The 23,269-nt window shown below is 43.2% G+C and overlaps 1 protein-coding gene across 1 annotated transcript in view; it reads right to left on the bottom strand.

The window, feature by feature from the left end:
- Positions 1 to 23,269, bottom strand: part of LOC124622982 (venom carboxylesterase-6-like) — a 111,669-nt gene that overhangs the window by 38,185 nt on the left and 50,215 nt on the right. The window contains exons 6-7 of the mRNA XM_047148771.1: positions 21,283 to 21,448; positions 9,228 to 9,409 (exon numbers count right to left, since the gene is read on the bottom strand). Of these exons, the coding sequence (XP_047004727.1) occupies positions 9,228 to 9,409; positions 21,283 to 21,448 (348 nt within the window). The remainder of the gene's footprint in view (positions 1 to 9,227; positions 9,410 to 21,282; positions 21,449 to 23,269) is intronic.

The raw sequence follows: 23,269 nt of genomic DNA, 5'->3' as shown, positions 1-23,269 counted from the left end.
AATTTTTAGGTGCATACAGGATTCAGGGAGAACTGATCACCGTTCTCTACCACTATGAAGTAGGGTAGAGTGTCCTGACATGGCATACTTTTTAAATTTTTGTCTCTAGCAATCCTTGTAACAGAAATTTAACATACTATCTTATTCCATTATGAAATGATGCTATTCACATTTTGTGCTGCATTATTTTTCTGAAATTATAAAAGTTACTCCATAAAATTGATGTTTTGTCAAATGTGAAAATGTATTCCAGTATGGTCACGTACCTAGGAACAAATATTAGATTGAAATTTAAAAGCGTTGTTCTCGAGAAAACGTTGTGGCTACTATATTTAAGAGTCCATCTCCTACATTATTACTCTACTACTTATCAATAATCAGTAAGTGAAATCAAATTAGGCAGATGCATATGTTTTGAAATAGCTACTAGAAATTACCACAGATTTCTGTTTTCAAGGTAGATAAAATTGTTAAGACATTAAAGAAACTCAGTTCATTCGTAAAGTACCAGATGCCCCATGACAAAAGACTTTGTTCTGCTTCATGGTACAAGATGGTTCACGACTGACGACGTGTGGATTAATTGTCTACATGTTATATAAAGAATTCTAAATTACATAACATTTCACTCGCCATAAAATTCTGTAAGTGAAAAATTAACAATATATTCCAAATTGCTTTAATGTTGGTTCTTGGTGCAGACGGTACTAGTGTTGTTACAAATCCCATTACAGAGAAAGTAGCGGAAGAGTTAATACATGATATTTTCAAAAGAATGATTAAATGGGTATCTGAAAAAGACCTCTCTGTAAATTTTGAAGGAACACGCTACATTTAGCTCTGTACAGCAAATAGAGTCACACTCTAAATTATGGGGTGTACATACTGATGAAAACTTGGCCTGGAAGAAGCATATTACTGAGCTTCTCAAACACGTAAGTTCAGTTACTTTTGCTCTTCCTCATAAGTGCTAAACTTGGAAACCCCCTGACATATTTTGCATATTTCCACACAGTAATGTCGTAGGGAATTCTTTTCTACGTTAAACCATCATTTAGGAAGAAAGTATTGATTGCACAAAAGCTATCAGTGAGAACAGCCAACGGTCTTGCAGCACTGATAACACCTGTTCCCATCAGATTACCGAAGTTAAGCGCTGTCGGGCTTGGCTAGCACTTGGATGGGTGACCATCAAGTCTGGCAAGCACTGTTGGCAAACGGGGTGCACTCAGCCCTTGTGAGGCAAACTGAGGTGCAACTTGATTGAAAAGTAGCGTCTCCGGAGAGCGGTGTCCTGACCACATGCCCCTCCATACCCACATCCAGTGACGCCTGTGGTCTGAGGATGACATGGCGGCCGGACGGTACCTTTGGGCCTTCCCAGGCCTGTTCGGACAGAGAGAGAGAGATCAATAAGAATAATATGTGGTGCTCACCCATGGCATTTAGGTACCTCTTCAAGGAGTTATGGACTCGCATTCGGGAGGACGACGGTTCAATCCCGTCTCCAGCCATCCTGATTTAGGTTTTCCGTGCTTTCCCTAAATCGTTTCAGGCAAATGCTGGGATGGTTCCTTTCAAAGGGCACGGCCGATTTCCTTCCCCATCCTTCCCTAACCCGAGCTAGCGCTCCGTCTCTAATGACCTCGTTGTCGACGGGACGTTAAACAACACTAACCTAACCTAACCAAGGAGTTAGGCGTTTTAGCTGTGCCGTCACAATGCATGTTTTCGCTGATGACGTTTGAGAGGAACAATGATGTACATACCTACAACCCTAGAGAGGAAAAGCGTTGTGTACACAGTTCGGCGTAGTCAGCACGTACACAACTTTCCCACTCGAGCGCGCCCCGCTAAGCACAACAGCGCAGGTGCAGCACTCGTCCGTCTCCGCACTACGAGATGGCGCTGCCTTAGAGACGGACCAAATTCTGCTTCCGCCGATCCGTGTAGTAATATGTAACGCAGCCAATGAGACTGCTGCTAACGTAGAACCTTTTCTCCTCGTGGATCACACTCGCGCAGTGATACCTGAACGCGCAAGGTATTATAACGAGTGTACAGACCTCCAATTAGTCAGTCTGCTTTTGTCTGCTCCTGTCTGCACCAGTCTGTACAAGTCTGCATTTGTCTGCAGCAGTCTGTACCAGTCTGCATTAGTCTGTACCAGTATATAGTCAAGTTTCAGTCTGCACCTAATAAGATTATCATATTCCTGTACATAGTCATGAAGATAAATGTATAGACACTTTTGTCAAGTATCAGAGATATCTGAGAATAAGATTACGTACCAAGACCAAAGGAACTTCAGATTGTCAATTGTAAACAGCAGAATCAAGTTACATAATGTCTATGCTTTTTATTATTTTAATAAAAGCGTGTGAAAATTAATCACGTTCTGTTTAAAGTTGGTCACCGTCAATCTGCCACTCGAAGGGTGCAAGTGGCATTTCTATCGTCTGACCTAACGGCAGAAGATAAACACGCCACGATAAGACCACGAGACATATTGCTGACACTCGCCTACTTCGTTAGAGCGACAAGTCGAATAATCTGATGGTGTGTGTCTTGAAGGTCTTACAGTACGCACACCAGAAAAAGTAACCTACGTTAACTACTGTTAAAGCTGTCAGTGGCTTAGGGAGGGGTTAAATTTGCGGCAATAGAAATTTTTGATCACTTGCCCAATAACATAAAATGTCGGACGGGTGGCGAAGTAAGTTTTAAATCTAATTTGAAATCATTTCTCCTGGTCAATCCCTTCTATTACATTTATGAATTTCTACTCAAAAAGTGGTAGCCAGTATACATATCCTGTAAACTGACTCGTTTCGCATAACTTCGATAAAACAATCGTTCAGATGTTCTATGGAACATGTAACTCATTAATTAACTAACTAACTAACTACAGCACTTAAGTGTTTAGAACGGTAAATATTTACAAATGCACCACAAAACACAACTTTGTGACTAACAACAACAAAAACTATAAAATTGGCGGAAGATGCTTATGGTGGTTTCATCTGAAAACACTACCTGTCGCCACTCGGTGGAAGTCCAACTGAGGGAGTGGCTTGCAAAATCCAGGCTTTGTCAACGATGAACAACAGTGACTATGGGTGCATGAACCAAGTTCCTGCAGTAGAGGAGCATACACTGCAGCGTTCGGTGTACAGTCATTGAGGACACACTGATGGTAGCACGTTGGTTCATCTGGGTGGTCAGTTGCTCAACAGCTGCATATGTGTTCGCCCGTAGACACCTCTGCAGTCGTCTTTACCCCGGTCATCTACGGCTCGTGGCGCGCCCTGTTGCCTGGGCGCAAGTTTTGGTTAGGGATATTTTGCCACAACAACACAACAACACGCTAACAGTTTACGGGCTCAGCCGTTACGAGAATGATTCCATTCTTTGTCCGAAAGCCAGTGATCATCGGATCAATTGCTCAGTTTATGTATTACGATAACATCTGCACTGTTTTCCACGCTTTATGTACCTTCCACTGTTAGGTGTGTCACTTTCTGTCCGTTTGTTGTTGTTGCACAGCGATGTCGAACACAGACGGTGGTTTCATTAACGTGACCGGACTGTGGATTTACAGTGCTGTGAGTCCTTGCTATTTTCATCATCCAAGACAGAAACAATCAAAACATCAGGGACATACATAGACTAATTAGGGCTACATAGAAAGGAAATTGAACATGTAAACTCCTTCACTAACTTAGGAAGCAGCTTAATTCGAATTGAAAATGTAAGGCTGGAAAAAATGATACTATGTGGAAAATAATTGTTTAGAAAAATGCCAGGATTATTGAGAGGTACAGCAATAGGACTTGACGTTTGCGAAATGCCTTTTTGGTGTGATGTTGTACATGACACAGAAACATCGAAGTTATCGAGAAAAGGAGAAATGTTTGAATGGCTTTCAGATATGACAATTCATGTGGATGGAGAAAAATGAACAGGATCGGTATAGTAAGGGATGATGAAGCACTTGAAAAGCTCTCCGGAAACAAATGTTGGCTTACTGCAGCCAGAATTCCAAACTATTAGAAACTTCTAAATCCTCTTTCTCTCCAGACAGGAAGACTGTCAGACGACTATTCACGTTTGATAGAGCCAAACAGCTCCTGAATTTGTTTAAACATTGAGGTCATTCAAGCTGTCACCGTAAAGACCAGAATGTAGGCATTGTTAATGATTTCTCCTCTTAACAGCACTCCCCAAGAAAGTGCTGCTTCCTGTCAGCACTTCTTGAGAGTTTATAGTCAACTTAAATGATGCTGTAACAATAGCTGGCATCTTTGGAATGCCTTTTACACGAGCCCAGCAGACATGGACAACAACCTTCAATATGCATTTTGTCGATTCTATACATCTCATTTTAGGTGTCAGTCAGGGACAACCAACCCATTTAGGTCTTATAAGGCGAGGCAATGACATGCTATTTACCTACCCATGCTCGTTTCCCAACCTAACATTACGTAATCTCTTGAGTTGAAATAAAACGAAACTTCTTTTCAAACAAAGCATAAAATGTGTTCTAAGAGTTTTTCAGTTTATTCATGCAACCCGCATCAAGATCCGACTTTTGCTTCAAGATTTATGTGAATTTTAAACGAATACAGAATCGTAATTCAGGGACGTGAGAGGCAGCCATTTTTCCATTGCTGTGCAAGAAGGTGTGGCACACCCACCAGCAGAAGATGTGGGAGGAAGTGAGATCCCAGAAAGCGACGAAAGCGAAATGTTCTAGAAGCTTGGAGTAGGAATACAGTCTAAACTAGAAAGTAAGAAGCAAAACAGAAAACAAAACACCCTATGGCAACAGCAGGATGGACTCGTCCCTGGCACTGAAGGTTGGAGGGGAAAAACAGTTCTTGAATAGAAACACGTTTTGCAGTAGACACATAGATCGTAAAATTTTACAATAAGTGCAATGAGTGGGTATAAATATGGCTTACTGGTGTGAAAAATAGCTTAATCCTGATTGTCATGAAAAATGACATGTCTGATGTCACCACTTGCTAAAAAGTCAGAAATAGGGGTAATATCACATCTGCTCAATACAGATCATCATGGATTTGAAGACAGAGGATGTGTCAAGTCAATCTCAGCAGCCCACAAAGCTTTATTGTTGGTTCATCTGATTTTTGCAAAGTATAACTTTCGAAAATGACTTACGAAGTTACTTTGATTGGTATCGAAATCTTATATTTTTAACTATGAAAATAACTACAGATTTAAATGTGGCTAGATTAGAGGGACAAAGTTTATGTCATGCTACTACGTCATGTCTTGCATTCGTAGTGGTAAGTAAGGCTATGTTTTTGTCTTAGTGTCTACACGTTCGGTGTTGTTGTAAACAGAAGTAGACTGCCTTCTGGTCACGATTGTGTGTGGAAATATAGCAGCAGGGCAGAAACCTGCGCATCGAGGTGGTGAACAGTGTCACAACTGTCTTGGCGTGTCTCTTACAAAGTCGCGCATTGCAGCATATTTTCCTCCACATTCTACTGGGATGACTAGTTCGTCGAAGGTACATTGGACAGACAATTACTTTGAACTAGTGACTTCCCTGAAGGCTCAGTGAGTTCTGGGGTGACACACACTTGTTTTAATTTGAAGTTGTTTCTGATATGCACCAACTTAATTGGAGGACACAGAACGTCGACAATATAATTTACTTTTACCAGAAGAATTGTCTACTTCTTTTCTGGGCAATCTATCTCTTCCCACGTCAATAATTTAATTCAAAGATGGTGTATGTGCTACCTCTTAGAGTGCAACGTCAGAACGAGTGCAGGCCAGGTGAGACATGTGAGATGTAACAGGTTCCAGCACCCCTGATGCGGACCGAGTAGCAGAAATCATGAGGTGAGTCTACTGTAGCGCCATGTTCCTCCAGTTACAGTTGCAGGAATCTCTTTTACACAGAGACGTTTCGTGTTTTGTTCTTTTCACCAGTCTTGTAAAAATCGGTGCATAAACATTAACAGACAGGTCCAGGTCTGAATACCAAACAATTAGCCCATGGGGCTCGCGGAAGTAGCGTTGGACGTCGGCTCTTGCGTCACTAACAGTTTGACCACCTCCCCATGGTGTGGCCTTCTAATGGGTGACACTCAAAAGGAAATAAAAATAGAACCTTTCCCAATTACAAGCGTATCAGATAATTAATCCCTCGGATCCTTATTGAGCCGTGGGGGAGTCGCTGGCGCCAGTGATTCTCTTATCTTGTAGGGGCAGTAATCCCGCTCGTTCTGCCATGCGCGTTTTCTCTTTGGTTTTCCTCTTGTGGTCGCTATTTAAGCGCGGCGCTTCCGGCTATGACTCTCTTGGTTTTTCGCTCCGATTCCCTAGTGGCTGTGCTTGCCCGTTTCTTGGGCATATGTTGTGTTGGCGACTCTTGGAGTGACCGTTACGAAGGGGCGTTGGTTGTTCGCGGTGCTGAGAGTGTCGGCGGCGAGATGGTGCTGATGGCCTCCAATGCACTAGCAAGTGTGTATATTGTACCACCTGATGCTGGATGCCTATCTATGCTATGTGGATTCTCGACGTTTGGTGCTACTAAAGGTGGGCCTCAGCTAGTGTTAAGATAGTGTGCTTGTAATGTTACATGAACATCTTATGACTTATTCTGTGGTCTTCGTTTGGAGAGGCCGTGACATTTGGTGTCTTGTATTATGGGATTTTATGCTCTTGCGTCGGAAGGCCGTTAACTTCTCCAGACTTTATGCTTCTTATTGGAGTCTGCTTCTAAGAGTAAAGAATAATTTTCCATGCTATTTGTTTGAGGGCTTTGGGGTTGTTTTGGGGAAGAGACCAAACAGCGAGGTCATCGGCTTCATCGAATTAGGGAAGGACGGAGAAGGAAGTCTGCCGTGCCCTTTCAGAGGAACCATCCCGGCATTTACCTGCAGCGATTTAGGGAAATCACGGAAAACCTAAATCAGGATGGCCGGACGCGGGAGTGAACCGTCGTCCTCCCGAATGCGAGTCCATGGTGCTAACCACTGCGCCATCTCGCTTGGTGTTTGAGGTCTTGTATGTTTTAAATTTAAAGGGGGGGGGCAGATAACTCTGAAGTAAGAGGGTTTGTATTGTGTTCTTTAGTTTGGTAGTCTGTACTTTTTTTTTAATCTTACAGTGTACTACGAGCGGCGGGCCCAATCAGTTCTGGATTGACCAATACAGGGGGCGGTGCCTTGATTGAAATGTGTTCGGACGCCTTTAGCTCTGCCAGCTACGTTTTGGTGACGCTTGGCGCTACTTGGCTGTAACCTATCAGAGTCGCTGATCGCCCCAGTAGTTGAGTATTCTCTCCTGTAATTATTAGGAGATTCCTCTCGTTAATGTGTTCGAGCTGCGTCAAGGTGCGTCCCCTGTTAGTAGTAGTTTGGTCACTCTTGTTTTAGGGTGGGTCATCAGTCGGGCTGTGCCCGCTGTTGCGTGCAAGATAACTGTCTGCCTAAATATTGTTGTTATACTAGAGAGGAACGTCACGAACGCGTTCAGTGGAATAAGTCACTATATAATTATATAATTGGTGGAATGCCGTGGTTCTATGATCTGTCTATTGGTCCAAGATTTTGCTCATTTACTTGGAATTTGTTATTTAATATTCTGTACTGTTGCTTGTTTCACCAATTGGGATTTGGTCCTGGTAAATTCCTGTTAAATTTGTGGTCAATTATGCTGCTCCTCTATTTTTATCTGGAACTATTTGTTATTTTGGTATTATATTAATACCTACAGGTGAAAATGTATGTCCCGACCGGGACTCGAACCCGGGATCTCCTGCTTACATGTCAGACGCTCTATCCAGCTGAGTCACATTTTTTTTTTTTTTTTTTTTTTTTTTTTTTTTTTTTTTTTTTTTTTTTTTTTTTTCCGCTCGCCATTTGTGCCTCCTTCGGCTAGCTTCTGTGCTATGTTTGGTCCATAGCCACCGAGGGCACAGAGGATAGCGCGACTGCAGGGACTATCTCGCGCACGCTTCCCGTGAGACCCACCATTCTCACCTTGTATGTCCACACACTACATTCGTAGTGTCCTACCCCAACACACTCATTGCTCGTGGAAGACATTCTTACCAAGTCTCCTAAGATTTCGAGGAATAAGTGTGCATCCGTACAGAAGAAGAAGGTCATGGCCGGTGTTGACAGCACTATATACTTACATGGATATGGTGTCTGCTCTTTAGTTAAAAGGAAGGAACTTTACTTAACTTGTTTCATTCTGTATAATATTATAAAGGCTCTATAAGGTTTTTAATTATATTTGTTATTGGTGGCTATTGGAAGCCAGGTACGTAAAATATTTTGTACTGCTTTTGTAGGGGGATATGTGTAATAAAACTTTGTGAACTACAAGCCTGTGTTTGCGTTTTCTTGTGATTCACGTCCCACTTATCTCATCCGAATCGACAATAATATGTTACAAAACAAAATCAGAATTTCCTTGACGTAACCACTACCCTTGTCCTAGGTCGAGGTCTTACAGGATTCCTCTTGTACTCTGGATACAAACAGCAGTAAATTGTTTTGTATGTTACTGTACAGAAGCGCATCTCTAGATACGATATTGCAGTGTCTGTGTTGTTACGAAGAACGGTGCAGTGTTCCCTAGAACATCCATGGATGTCCGAAGGAACAGGCACCGTGGCAACTACAGCTGTTATATAATGCATGAAATGTATTTGTAGTTGCGAATACGCACAAGTATCAGCTGTATAAGCGAATGACGACAAAGAAAACTTGTGCTGGACGGGGAGTCGAACCGAGATTTCACGCTGTACGCTAGCCGCCGCCATAACCGATTTGGCTATCCCTGCACGACTCACGTCCATGCATCCATGTCCGAAGGAACATTGCATCGTTCTTCTTAACAATAGGGGCACTGGAATATCGTATTTAACTGTCGATACCAAGTAGCGACTTTAAATGTCCCCCGTTGTACGGATTTGCATAACGTGTGTGCCAGTACACTTTGTGGTGCAGGAACGACGACGTGTGGAACTTTGGGTCTCGGTGTGAGTCGTGCACAGACAACGACAAGCTGACCACTCGCTTGCAATGGGAAATCCTGGTTCAAGTCCCAGTTCGGAATTAATTTTCACTGTCGTCATTCCCTTATACAGCCAATGGTTGTTGGTATTTACACCTGCGAATACATTTCACATACATCTTTAGATATCTAAGAGTCAATTAAATGTCGATACAGACATCATATACGGCCTGCGGCTGTTGCTGTGAGAATCCTTGGTCCCCAAAGTAGAAGTCCTCCAGCTGCTGCGCCGCCGCCTCCTGCTCTTCCCTCGTTGGCCTCGGCAGCAGAGAACCCACCAGGGACGTGAAGTTTTCGTTGAGATCTGCCGCCACAGACGCACTCTCCATCACTCCAGACACTGTAAAAATCAGCACATCTGTTACGATGCGGTCTTCAGCAGGTGGATGTGCGACATATCATGGGTCAGCAGACTTATATTAAACGGAACAAATTCGACAGCTGTTGTAATACCAGCACTGTATGTCACTGACGTACAAATTATACCTTTTTGCCATCTAAGAAAATACTGATATATTATTATTATTGCCTGTCCTGAAATGCTAGTGTACTAATTGTACATTGGTGAGGAAATTCCAGATGAAAAGAATGCGCATGTTTTATAATGGGAATGAAATCAGGTATTTGACTGACGCATTTGGCATTGACGACCATCAGTTCAGCAACTCAGATATAGCGTTCAGCTTCAGTACCACTACTTCCGCATGACAACGATTTGGTGGTGGACCAGTCGTCATTAGTCTTCTGTGGTTTGACCAATTACCATGTGATAATAGCTGAAGCTTGGTCATCAGACTCTGTTCCAGACATTACCGCGTGACACAAACGTGGCCCATTCCACTACGTATGCCCGGAGCAGATCCTTTTGCTGTCGAACAGCTGGGCAGTAATATGATGTCCAGTCAGTACTGGCCATCTTCGTGTGGATGACGCTGCTGTCTCCACAGTCGCCGGACCTCGAATCTACGTCCCCGCCTGAGTATCTGGTTGATCAGGTAGCTCAGCACTCTGTTGCCCTCTCAGTAATGCGATATGGGCGATCCAGCCGTCCCCGCCTCTCTCGAGATATAACACCCTCGGCCTGTGCCACTGAGAGTGAGATGCAGCCTGATACACACAGTGACAGCCGTCTTCGTCGGGTCCCACGCTATGGGCTGGGGGTAACGAGAAGCGGAGCCGTTGCACTAACGATGGCGCACGGTCTGTGCTATTTCCTGTACCAGGGCCAGCCATTTGGTGCCAAACTTCACACAGTAATGGTGTGCTGGCCGCGTGTGGGCCGTGTGCGAGCCGAGTCGCGGCCTGTCTCTCCTTTGCTCGTAACTTCTCTGGGAATACTTAGCACAGCGAGACATTTAATTTAGTACTGCAGTGTAGCACGTTTCTGTCTGCACAACTCTCTTCCGTTTGAGAGAATTGTGGTATCAGCGCGGTTTTCCAATCGCTATTTGTTCATGGTGTGAAGGACGTTCCTGGGTTCAGTGGATGTTTGCACAGCCGTGCGACGTGTCGCCATAAGCCTTTAGAGATGAATGGGTATGACAGAAGAGAGGAACGAGAATTCTTAATACATATTATACAGTCACATAAGCTATGGGTACTGCAGACTTGCTATGAAGTGACATTACAATACCATGCAGAAAGAATTTAAATACTCAGATGACAGTGAAAGAACAAAAATTACAACGACTGGCAGGCAGAATTCATTGTTGAGTGGATCTGGAAGAACTTTGTGCTACATGTGCAGCCAAGCAGCACATGAAGAAATTGGTGGTATGAACAGTAAAATTTTATGAAGTCGCTTGCATTATGCCACTGTCAGTTGGAACTGATCGAAGAGTATGGAGACTTAATGTACGATTGTAAAGCATGTTGGTTAAGTCAAAGAACATGTCAGGAACAACTATTTGATTTAAAATTCCTTATTGTGGAATTTATGAAGCAAAAATGAATGCTGGAATGACAATTAGAACATCCTGAATGGATTGCAGACTTTGCATTCTGAGTGGACTTCACTGCATACTGCCTACAGTAAGACATTGCAGGGTGAAAACCAACTTGTTTCTGATTTGGTGGGCATGCATTTAAAAGGAAAATCGGGTTGTTGAAGGGACACATTCTGACAAACACAGTCCATTTCCTTATGGTCACTGCTGTAAAGGAAATATGTGGTTTGAAGACTTCACTGTGACCTTAAATGAAGTCCGAGGAAATTCTCCTAAACGTTTAGACGGCACTGTCAATCTTCATCTCTTTTCCAGCTGTTTGCGAGACCATTTGCCATTTTAGTTGAAAGCACACTTGGGCACGTGAAGATGTAACTGGCTGACTTGCAAAGTAATTCCCATTGTAATGACAAATTCTTTTACGTTAAAACTGCCTAGGACGTATACATTGCGTTGCTCAGGTAGAGTTTCTACGTCAACAAAATGAGGTTGCAAAAGTTTTAAAATATTTCGAACGTAATATTTATGTGAAATACCTTTTTTCAAGTATGCTACGAAATGTTGCGAAATAAGTCACAATCACGTGGCAACTTGAGTTTGAAAAGCTGTGAAATTAGCTGCACTCAAGTTAGCTACACTCATTCGTATGGCGATATTTACACCAGGTGAAAATAATATTATATCTTCATCATATAAAAAATAATCAAACAATAGAGAAAATTTGTTTTCTTTGAGACCTATGGTGTTCAGAAACGTGAAACATACAATCACTTCTTAAGCAACACCACTGCGCTGCCACTTACACGAGGCACATTTACAATGTCTCCACCTTGCCCTTCCTCATGCTCTGAGAGCGTGACGTGGCAGTGGGAGGAAATGTACAGCGACAGCCACTCGTGCTCACGCATCGCCATTATCTACACAGCTAGACCGCGGGTCAGCGTGCTTATAGACGTCGTGACAGTGTATTTGCCAAGTCAGCCATCAACACTAGCAGCATCAAAGTCTAAAGAATGTAAACAAACAGCAATAACGTGTCTTGTATCCACGAGCAGCCTTATTTGAGTATCTGCACCCATCTACAGTTCAGAGTCACCGCCCACAACTAGCCATCCTAAAATCTCTTTTACAGTAGTATCAGCACATTGCAGAATGGCATAATGTGTAATGCTCTAAGAAGCCTGACAATGAAAATTCAAGATTGCTTTACAGGACCATCACCATGCCAGGCGATGTACAGATTATTTAGACTAGTATCAGTGAATGAATCAGTCATTTCACTGCAGTGTGCCGCTATACTGTAAAATTCAGTGTTTGTGTGTCATGAGAATATCATTCACCTCAGTAATATAATTGTAATAATGCCCTGTTCCTGATCCTGAAAGTTTCTGAGTATCCATGAATGTGAAGATTAATATTTGGGTTTTTGCAAACATTACCAATTAAAATGATAAAAGAGATTAGCCAGATTATTAAATTAGTTTTAAACATACAGCAGCTCATAAATTGCTCATCATGATCTAAAAACAAAATTGCCACAGAAAAATTTTGTTTAAATTTTCGTATTTGTCTGAAATTACTTTTAGTTACATTAGTCTACAAAGATCGACATATGCAGTATGCAGTTTTCTGTATGAAAAGTGCTACTGAAAGTCTTGCTGAATAATATTACAGTCGTATGGTCCCTATATTCTACCAATTTTGCGATGGGCTTTTGATTAATTTTCCTTAGACGGAGATATTAATGAAAAACACAAGCAGTTTAAAACATACACCAAATCCACAATTTTAAAGATATAAAGTACTGGAGACACCTATTCAGCAACGAAAATCACTGTCACTATTGGCAAATGGTATTATACAACCAGAACAAATCGCATTTTCTTTGCACCTGTCTGAAGAACACCAAGTGATTTGCCTGACAGAAAGTTACCAAAGGCATCAATTGTCCCTTGTCTACTGTGGCTGTCTTTATCAATTCACAGAACGCCTATGACAAGGCTTGGCAGCAAAACTTGATTTAAAGACTGGTAACAGATACAACCACCCTGTATTTCATCACTGTCTTTCTCCGAGACAGGACTTTCATGGTCGCCCACCATAGCCAAAGCTACGGCACAAAACGCATTTCCACTGGAACACCGCAGGGGTCAGTTCTGTGACCCATATTAAACATTTGTGTAAATAAGATACTTCTCATTTTTTATTCCATCTCAGTTGCACACTTTTAAACAGCTCACATGTTGCTATGTCTTTGGGACATCCTCAAATCTAAGTAGTTGCTGAAGGTGGTCCTGAGTGATCTAAACTTATAATCTAATGAAAAATATGCAACTGAGACAGAACAAAAATGAGAATTATCTCAATTATCAATACAGTTGCTGAATCTCTCAAGACAATTATGTCGGCTATAGTGAATCTACGTAAATGGCTTATTCCTGGATCCGCAGTAAAAGTTAGCCAAACACGCCGACGATACAGTCCTGTTTCCCACAGGCCGCGATACTGAGTAGTTAATTAACAGTCTCCAGCACCAAGTCGATAGACTGGTCATGTGGTGCAGGAGAAACAAAATGCCGACAAACCACAGCATGTTTTACGAAGAAATCAATTCTTCGCAATAACATCACCATCAACGGTGTCAGACTCCGGTGTCAGACTCACTAAACACTTTGGGGTCAGCTTAGATTACAAAGCCTTGGTCAACCGCTCTACCTGCGACCGGTGAAGGGTTTATACCCCGTCTTCATCTGTGAAGACAATAGAGACACTAAGCTGCGTCTTTATTGCTCAGTAGTACGATCATTACTCACCTACAGTATCATTCTGTGGGCCATGATTAGTATGGTATCGTCCAAAGTTCGCATCAGTACCACAGAAGATAACTAACTCTCGCTGCGTACTGCAGCGGGGAATGGGAGGCACTGGCGGAGCTACACTCTCTCTCACCTTCGGAGCGCCACCACATCGACACACCAATAGACAACCGAGTAGAGGGACGCTCACGCTTGGTTCGTGATCATACATTAAGAAAACAGTATCGTCATAGGTAGGACACAAGTGTATTTAATGTCTTATGCTGAACTGTGAACATCATCGTCGTGTCTCAAAATGAAAAGTCTTGTAGACTTGTCTGTATCCAGTGATACTTTAATGTTCAAAAACAATTGCAAACACTCAAAAAATCACTGTGGAATTTAAGTAAATCTTCATATTACCTTGTAGTAAAGTGAACTAATATTTTACATTATCTAATTTCCACTTGTTCTTTGCCGGCCGCGGTGGTCTCGCGGTTCTAGGCGCGCAGTCCGGAACCGTGCGACTGCTACGGTCGCAGGTTCGAATCCTGCCTCGGGCATGGATGTGTGTGATGTCCTTAGGTTAGTTAGGTTTAAGTAGATCTAAGTTCTAGGGGACTGATGACCACAGCAGTTGAGTCCCATAGTGCTCAGAGCCATTTTTTTGAACCACTTGTTCTCCTCTAGGATCAAGTAAAGAACCGACAATTGTATTGCATAGCGTATTTTCGTCAGGTACAATAGTTAGTGTCCGACGGATGAAGAGGTTCAAAGAATCCAAAATAAGGCCCTTCGTCGGAGTCTACTGGCGTCGCCGCTAACACGCATTGCGGCTCTTCACGAGGAACCCGGCGTGCCCTTCGTAAAAGGCTTCATGGAAGACGAAGCGAGACGCATTCACCTGAAGGTTGACCCCCTCGGAAAGACAACTGTCCACACTTTAGGCACGACACATCCTCAAAATTGGTATCCTTACCTGGTACTGCTCTCATTGTCGGAAGATTCGCATATGGACAATAAGTCCACCGCACGCCACAGTCTTAGTAGGAGAAGTCACTGGGTAGCCTCCTCTACAGGAAAGCAAACAACGGAGGGCGGTAAGGTACTCTAAGCCCTAAACGTCGTGCATTGAGTGTGAATAAATAACTAAAGTTAATCTCACGCTCAGTCAATTCAGCTAGACCAGCTCTGCACACACACACACACACACACACACACACACACACACACACACACACACAAACTCTTCAAACCATACTGCTACTGCTCCTGGGGCTTCGAACTGCAGACGACGGCGTTTCCATGAAAGCCCATGGTCCTCTATGAACGAAGTAGTTTTCAACGTCACCTAGCAACTTCATTTTGTAGCTGCTGTCCTACAAGCTGCCACTAGACCTGATGGTTGCGCGTCTCGACCACATGACGCCAGAGGAAGTCCTCCTCTATGGTGACTTCACCGGCCGCTGTGACCGAGCTGTTGTAGGCGCTTAAGTCCGAAACCACGCTGCTGCTACGGTCGCATGTTCGAATCCTGCCTCAGGCATGGATGTGTGTGATGTCCTTAGGTTAGTTAGGTTTAAGTAGTTCTAAGTTCTAGGGGACTGATGACCTCAGATGTTAATTCCCATAGTACTCAGAGCCATTTGAACCATTTGAAATACACCAACGCGTGTTATGGCGAGGCATCAATGCACGTCGTCGAGGCGCCGACATGAAACTCGGTACGGGAGTCTGAATAAGGAATGTTATTGCCTACTGAGCTCTTCTGATTCCGCGCTAGCCGTGTTACTAGTAGGAAGCAGCCAACCCACCTCGACGCTCCACAGGCGCACAGCAACTAAACTGCGTCATTTTTCATCATATGTGCACTGCACAGACAGTGTCTCATAGTCTTTGATATCTGCACCAATTCTGGAGTGTGCGGACGATTCCATTTCAGATCGGACGAAAAATTGGAAAAGTTACCATCTATTTTGAAAACTGGGAAAGGAAAATGCTAGGCCCCTGTTCATTCTGTACAAATTAGCCAATTTTTATATGCAAATTACAGTCAGTTTGAAATCTATATCAATTACAATTCAGATTAAATCCAACCTAACTCGAGGAGATTGAGGGAACGCCCGCTTATTTTAAATTTAAGTAGAAGAACAGTGAAAACGTGTGTGATTACTCCCTTTTCTTCTATCTGGATACGTGTAGATACTCACTTCCACGTCCTGGGTATAGGATAAGCAGCAGCGAAGAATGTGCAGCTCAACAGAAGAGCTCCTGCTCACGTTGCCTTCTAGCACCGGTCTCGTAGTCAAGCATTACGCTCTATTTGTGTTCTATCGGCTTCCTAGAGAGACTATCAACCAGAGGCACTCTGGAAATTTTGTTGCTACGAACGTCTGTGGAACCTCACCCTGGTGGAAAGATGATTTGATAAATAACATGGCCAGAGAAGCAAGCAAGTGTTGCCAACAGCCTTGCCGCAGTGGCAACACCGGTTCCCTTCATATCATCAAAGTTATGGGCTGTCGGGCTGAACTAGAACTTGGATGGGTGACCATACGGTCTACCGAGCGCTGTTGGGAAGCTGGGTGCACCCAGCTGCTTGATTGAGTAGCTCCGGATCCCGGTCTACCGAGCGCTGTTGGGAAGCTGGGTGCACCCAGCTGCTTGATTGAGTAGCTCCGGATCCGGTCTCGTAAACTGATGTACGGCCGGGAGAGCGGTGTGCTGATCACATGCCCCTTCATGTCCACATCCACTGACGCCTACGATCTGAGAATAACACGGTGGCCGTTCGGTACCGGTGGCCCTTCATGGACTGTTGCGCTGTTCGGGCAGTTGCTTTAGAGAAGCAAGTGCAGTTCCACTGAGGAATCGCTCCAACAACCCTGTTCCGTCGCCTCTAGTCCCACTCTCATAGCCAGGCATTGCGGTATCAGCTTTCTGGAGGGGCACTCTGGACGTTTTTGGACCTATGAACTTCTGTGAAACCTTTCCCTTGTGGATTTGGTAAATAACATGGCCAGCTTTTAGAACAATTGTCAAGAGAAAATTTTGTAGGAGAGATAGCGATCTCGAAAGCTTTCTGAAACGCACAAGCAATCCATTGGTTTGAAGGTCACACGTTTTATCCGCCTGCTCGGCACCTAGCCCCACATTTGTACTTTTTTTCTCTTGATATGCCCCACGTTAGAAAACTGCGCCCAGAAAGTGCCAAATAGTAGCAAGCTTGATTGCCTAGAGAGCGGTGACGTAAAATTTTTAGACGCAAGTTTCTGGAAGAGAGGCTTCTGTACACATTTTTCCCACGGTGGTGGAAGTATAGCGGGTCTGGTTGACTTTTTCCTTGATGGAAGAAAAACTTTGCCTTTCTGATTGGCTGTTGCTTCTTGAGACGCTGGAGATCTCCACAGGACTGACGCACTCTGATCTTTTACTTCACATCAGATTGTGCTCGGAGTAGATCGACTTCAGGCTTTGCTTCCAAAGGAGAACTTCGGCTTCTGTTGGCAGCAGTGTCACTTCGCGCCTTACGCACGATAGAGGCACTTCAGGTTCCGTACGCAGGTGGGACACTTCGCGATCACGACGCTCCAGGCGGAATCTTCACCAGCAGACTGCTGGGTCAGACCTCGTCCGAGGGCGATGCAGCAGCGGCGCTCGCACAGTCGCACTAAGCGAACCTTGCGCGCCTCCCACGGCCAGACATTCACGCTCACCAGCGATGGTGAGATTTACTGGCAGTACATCTACATCTACATCTACATCATACTCCGCAAGCCACTTAATGGTGTGTGGCAGAGGGTACTTTCGGTGCCACTATCTGATCCCTCCAGCCCTGTTTCACTCGCGAATAGTGTGTGGGAAGAATGATTGTCGGTAAGCCTCTGTATTGGCTCTAATGTCTCGCATTTTCTCCTCGCGGTCAATGCGCGATATGTATGTGGGGGGAAGTAATATGTCGTCAGACTCATCCTGAAAAGTACTGTCCCGAAATTTCAGTAGCAAATCTCTCTGTGATGTACAACATCTCTCTTGTAACGTCTGCCAGTGGAGTGTGTTTAGCTTTGCCGTAACGCTCTCTCGCAGCTAATCGATCCCGTAACGAAACGCGCCGCTCTTCGTTGGATCTTCTCTATTTCCTCTGTCCGTCCTACCTGATAGAGATCCCAGGTAGATGAACAGTACTCAAGAATGGGGCGAACAGGGGCCTACACCGGAGCTATAGGTCGCAATGAATTTAATATGCGTCAGTAATTGCGCAGTTAAGCTATACCGCGGCTCTGGGGCTGTCACAGTTCCGCAACAGGGTCACTCGTATTCCAAACATGAATGCAATCACTACCCTCGATTTGCTGATTTGAGTCAGTTAAAATTTGACGATAGGTTGCCGCAAAACATCAGCAACAAGCGATCGACAGCAGGCTCGTCATGATTCATGTGTGCTGGCGCTGTTTGTATATACTTTTCTTTTTCTTCTACGCCTCCTAATTCAAGACACCATTAAACAGTTTACTAATCCGGTTTTAAATCAACTGGTGAACAATATGGCATAAAAAAAATGGAATTGAGCGTATGGCAACATTGGCCGGGAGGGCCCATTCGTGGAAGTAGCAAGTGTTATTTCATTCGACGCCACTTTGGGCGACTTGTGCGCCGGTGATGAGGACGAAACGATGATGAGGACAAAGCAACACCCAGTCCACGAGCGCAGAAATCTCCAACCTGGCTGGAAATCGAACCCGGCCCGCTTGCATGAGAGGTAAGCACGGTACCACACAGCTAAGCAGGCGGACAATATGGCATAATTTGTAATCCGTTTTAAACTGTGGTTTTGCATGATTTGTAATCCGTTTTAAATTGCGGTTTTTAGAAAATTATGAAAAATGAGAAAGCTCACATTAAATTTATGTTCTGAGAATTTTAGTTTGAATAGTTTCTGAGCTACGAATGTCAGAATCGCGTCATTTAATTAAATTACGGTAACTTTAACCCTTAATAAAACCGGAAGCACTTTTTTATCACAGCTGTGATTTTTCAAAGGATATTAATGTAAAGTCTGCTGTAGATGATAGAAAATCGAACCCACAAAAATGCATGGTCTCCTGCTATCCGAAATCAAATGGAACAGTCCGTATTTGGTTTAACCGCAGATACACTATATTCGTACCTGACAACTTTCGTTATGTGCAAAATATCGCACAAGGCAACTGGCGATAATCAGCAGTGGATCCAATTGAGTGATGCACCACTTTGTTGCTGTGTCAAGTATCGCGTGGCACCAACAGCAAAATTCCCGTTTTCTAAACTGGTGTAATAATAATGTTTGCTCTTAATGGCGTCAGGCTCACTTTCATATGTTCATTCAATCCCACAGTTTTGGAGGCCGTTAGAAAAGGGATACTATTCTGTCGTTGTTGACTTCGATGTCTTCCTTCTTCTGATGCTGGTGTAACGTTCATAGCTAATTAGCCTTACGTCAGCTAGAGCATATCAGTTGCTTCAGAGATAAGCTACTTTGGACACAGTATTATAGACAGTGGCTTGTACCCATAATAACTCTCTAACAACACAATGAGACACACCACATAAGCTTATAAGATAACAACATATTTCCTTCTCATCCATTATTGATCAGGCCACAGCAACAGACGCATTTCAGAGTGCTGTTTATCCTACCTTCTGATTTGAGGGGTAAGTAAGCACGGACTTTCCTGACAAGCTGAAGAAACAAGACACCGACACCAAGTTTAGTGATTATAGGGTTCGGACTTGGAGGCACGATAGCGCATCTGCGAACAGTGTACATTAATGTATAAAAGTATCTACATCTTTTGTTTGTTTTTTGTGAACTTGTCGGTTACTCATATCAAATTAGTCGTCACGATAATTGTGAATGATTGTCTTCATTATTCCCGATGTATGGGCCATTATAACGCTCAATAAAAGAAAACGCTAGTTAATTGTGGCCAGACAGCATCTAGCCCATTTCTTCGGAGCGTCCAGTGCTGTTCAAATGGTTCAAATGGCTCTGAGCACTATGCGACTCAACTGCTGAGGTCATCAGTCGCCTAGAACTTAGAACTAATTAAACCTAACTAACCTAAGGACATCACACACATCCATGCCCGAGGCAGGATTCGAACCTGCGACCGTAGCGGTCACGCGGTTCCAGACTGAAGCGCCTTTAACCGCACGGCCACACCGGCCGGCGTCCAGTGCTGTGTGAAAGGTGAGTGACCAACGAACTGGAAAGGACACTCTACCTACTCTGACTGGGGACATTGTGTCAAGACTGAAGGTGAGTGCAAATTAAAATTTTACAACATATCGCTCACATGTGCATGTCCATTAGTGACACTCCACGTGAAATGTAGACCTATTACAACCAGTTACCCTCTCACGTTTTTGACAAAAATCTCACATGGGATTATTTCAGAGAGTACTTTGTAGAAAGCTCGATTTAAAGAAAGCATTTTCTTTATACGAGGTTTATTCCGAAAGTAAGGAACGATCGGTCGCGAAATGGAAACCACAGTGAAAATCCGATGAAGTTTTGCACAGGTGTGTTGGGCAGTGTCTCTAGTATGAACGTGGATCCCGTTACATAAAGATTTTTAGAACAATAGTGTCTCCCGCCAAGAACGAGGGCCTCATGATAAATTTCGCCTGAAGTTATGTAGCCAACATTACATAACTGTCGTGCCTTTTCTTCATCAAGATAATTCTCAGCCGCATTCTGCAGAGGCAATGAAGATGATCCTGCATCGTTTTCAATTGGAAATGTCTGACTACGCACAATACAGCCCGTAATTGTCTCCCTCTGAGTTTCATCACTGCTCACATGAATCGCTGGCTATTAAGACAACATTTTGGCAAAGACAGAGAGCTGTAGGCCAACGTAGAGAATTGGCGGAAAGTACTGGTGGCTGCCTTCTATAACGTGGGTATTGGAAAGTTCGTACAACGCTACGACAAACGTCTAAGTCGGATCGGCGACTATGGAGATAAGTAGCTGGAAGTTGTAGCTAACTGGTGCAAATAAAACAGTTCTGATTTTCACTGTGGTTTCCATTTCGCGACCTATCGTTCCTTACTTTCTGAATAGCCCTCGTATTAACGTTAATAGATAATAAGAAATAAATACTGGCAAATAACCATACGAGTAAAGCACCAGCTGTACCGCGAAATTCTTCTAAATGTGTTACGATTAAAAGGAACAGAATCTCGAAAGCATCCTTGCGTTGACAACAGAACTATTGCCTGAAACGGGGCGGCTGTCTCCATATCCCCAGAAAGTCACTTCAGCTCGGAATGAGTATACGCTATGTGTGTAGGTGCTGCATTCCTCCCCACTTTGCACAAACCAACAAGGGTGTTCCAGTGAGACGGAGCATTCCAGTATCACAGTAAGTGTTGCTGTCAAGAATAATGGACCACTTGTGTTTGTGCAGGTTACAGGTTTTGGTACGCACTGGCAACAAAGACGGACCCGTCAGCGGATGTGACACCGGTCATGACGGGGACTTGGTTGTAGCGGCCCTCCATGAGAATGCTGATCGGTGACTCAGTAACCACTGCCGACGCTGACGGTGGCTCAATAACGGGTTGCCACGCCACGGGGCTGAGACGTCGTTTTTCCTGTAACGAACAGATACGCACAGATTATGGTCAGTTTTCTCGTAGATTGCAAGTATGCAGCACTCAGTGACGCAGAAGAAACACACCCAGGTACTACAGGGATGCAGATGGTAATTTAATGGCATAAAAATCCATTTCATAATTACTGTGTGAACTACTGTAGTTCAGGTCTTGGCAATAGTCATGTTCAATAACAGTGATGCAATTTTTCAAGATTTCAGTATGCGACGGAAAACTTTACTCGTACATGCACTTGAATAAAATATTTCATTTCTACAGGAAGATTTGGCACATTCCTTAGACGACTATTCACCTGTTACGACTAATAACGATGGTGTTGCACACAGGACCAGAAGAATCGGTTAGGAATATAATCTAAATATTGTGTTAAATTAAAATGACGAACACCTCTTCATATCGAAAAAATGTCTTAATGGTAGTGGAAGATGGTGGAACAGATTTAACACGAAATGGAAGGTCTGAAAATAGTCCCAAGCAGCCTAAATTGATCACGATCATCAGAATCACACAGGAACTGAGAGAGGAATAAATATTTTAACGAGAAGGAATTTAACAATTAAATTTGATGTGTAACAAAGTCAAAATAAAAGAGAGGTTCAAGAGTGGGGCTAAAATTCAAGGTGATAGGGAGTCAAAGTTGAGATTAAATGATGACTTTGTTACCCTCAGTGACAGAGTCCAAGAATTACAGGACCTGTTTAATGGAATGAAAGTATAATTAGAACAACATATAGACCGAAGGCAAATCGAAGAAAGACGAAAAAATGAGTAGTATCAGAAATGAGAACAGCGAGAGACTTAACATCGGAGTTGGTGAGACGAAGTACATGAAGTTAAGAAATTCTGAGTCCTAGGTCGCAAAATAATCGTGGTCTTAATTTGAGAAAGAAATTTTCCAGAATGTGCGTCTGGAGCACAGCATCGTATGACGGTGAGACGTGGACTGTGGGAAAACTTGGACAGAAGAGACTTATGCATTTGAGGCAGAAGAGAATCAAAGCGTTTGAGATATGGTGTTACAGAAGAATTTTAAAAATTGAGTGGAGTGATAAGGTAAGCAATGAGAATGAGGAAGTTCTCTCGGGAATCAGCAAGGAAAGGAATTTATGCAAAACACTAACAATAAAAAGGGACTAGCTGACATAACATCTCTTAACATATCAAGAAATTACTTTCATGGTACTAGAAGGCGCTATAGAGGGCAAAAACTATAGAGGAAGACAGAGACTGGGATATGCCCCGCAAATAACTGAAGATGTAGGTTGCTAGTGCTACTCTGAGATGAAAAGGTTAGCATAGGAAATCGTGGACGGACCGTGTCAAAACAGTCAGAACACAGCTGGCAAAGAAAAAAAGGAAAAAAGTGTTCACTTAGAAACAGAACATTACTGAAAAGCCCTATCAGTGAACAATAATTGCAACCAGTAACACCATCATTCAATTTAGTTCTACTGTGAACTTTGCAACTAGGATATGTGAATGTTCTGAGACTGGTATTGATAATATCTTTGTAGACAAATCTAAAAAAAGGCATATCACAAAACCAATAGCAAATGGGCTATCTGATCATTACATGCAGAATCACGTGTTAAATGTTGAAACTTGTCATGATTAAAAATCTATTAAATCGAGTACAGGAGGGAAATAAATCAGTCAAAAATTGAGAAATTCAAGAAATTCCTCTAAGACATGAATGGATAGATGTTTACGGTACTTCTGACTCAAATGGCAAATACAAAGCATTCATTAATAAGTTACTTCCACTTTTGAAAAAATATTTTCACCTAAAGGTAATTCAAA

Source organism: Schistocerca americana, chromosome 7, assembly GCF_021461395.2.
Source record: "Schistocerca americana isolate TAMUIC-IGC-003095 chromosome 7, iqSchAmer2.1, whole genome shotgun sequence".
NCBI classification, from domain to species: Eukaryota; Metazoa; Arthropoda; class Insecta; order Orthoptera; family Acrididae; genus Schistocerca; species Schistocerca americana.
The sequence above is the reverse complement of the archived record's forward strand: the minus strand, read 5'-3'. Positions and strand labels throughout refer to the sequence as shown.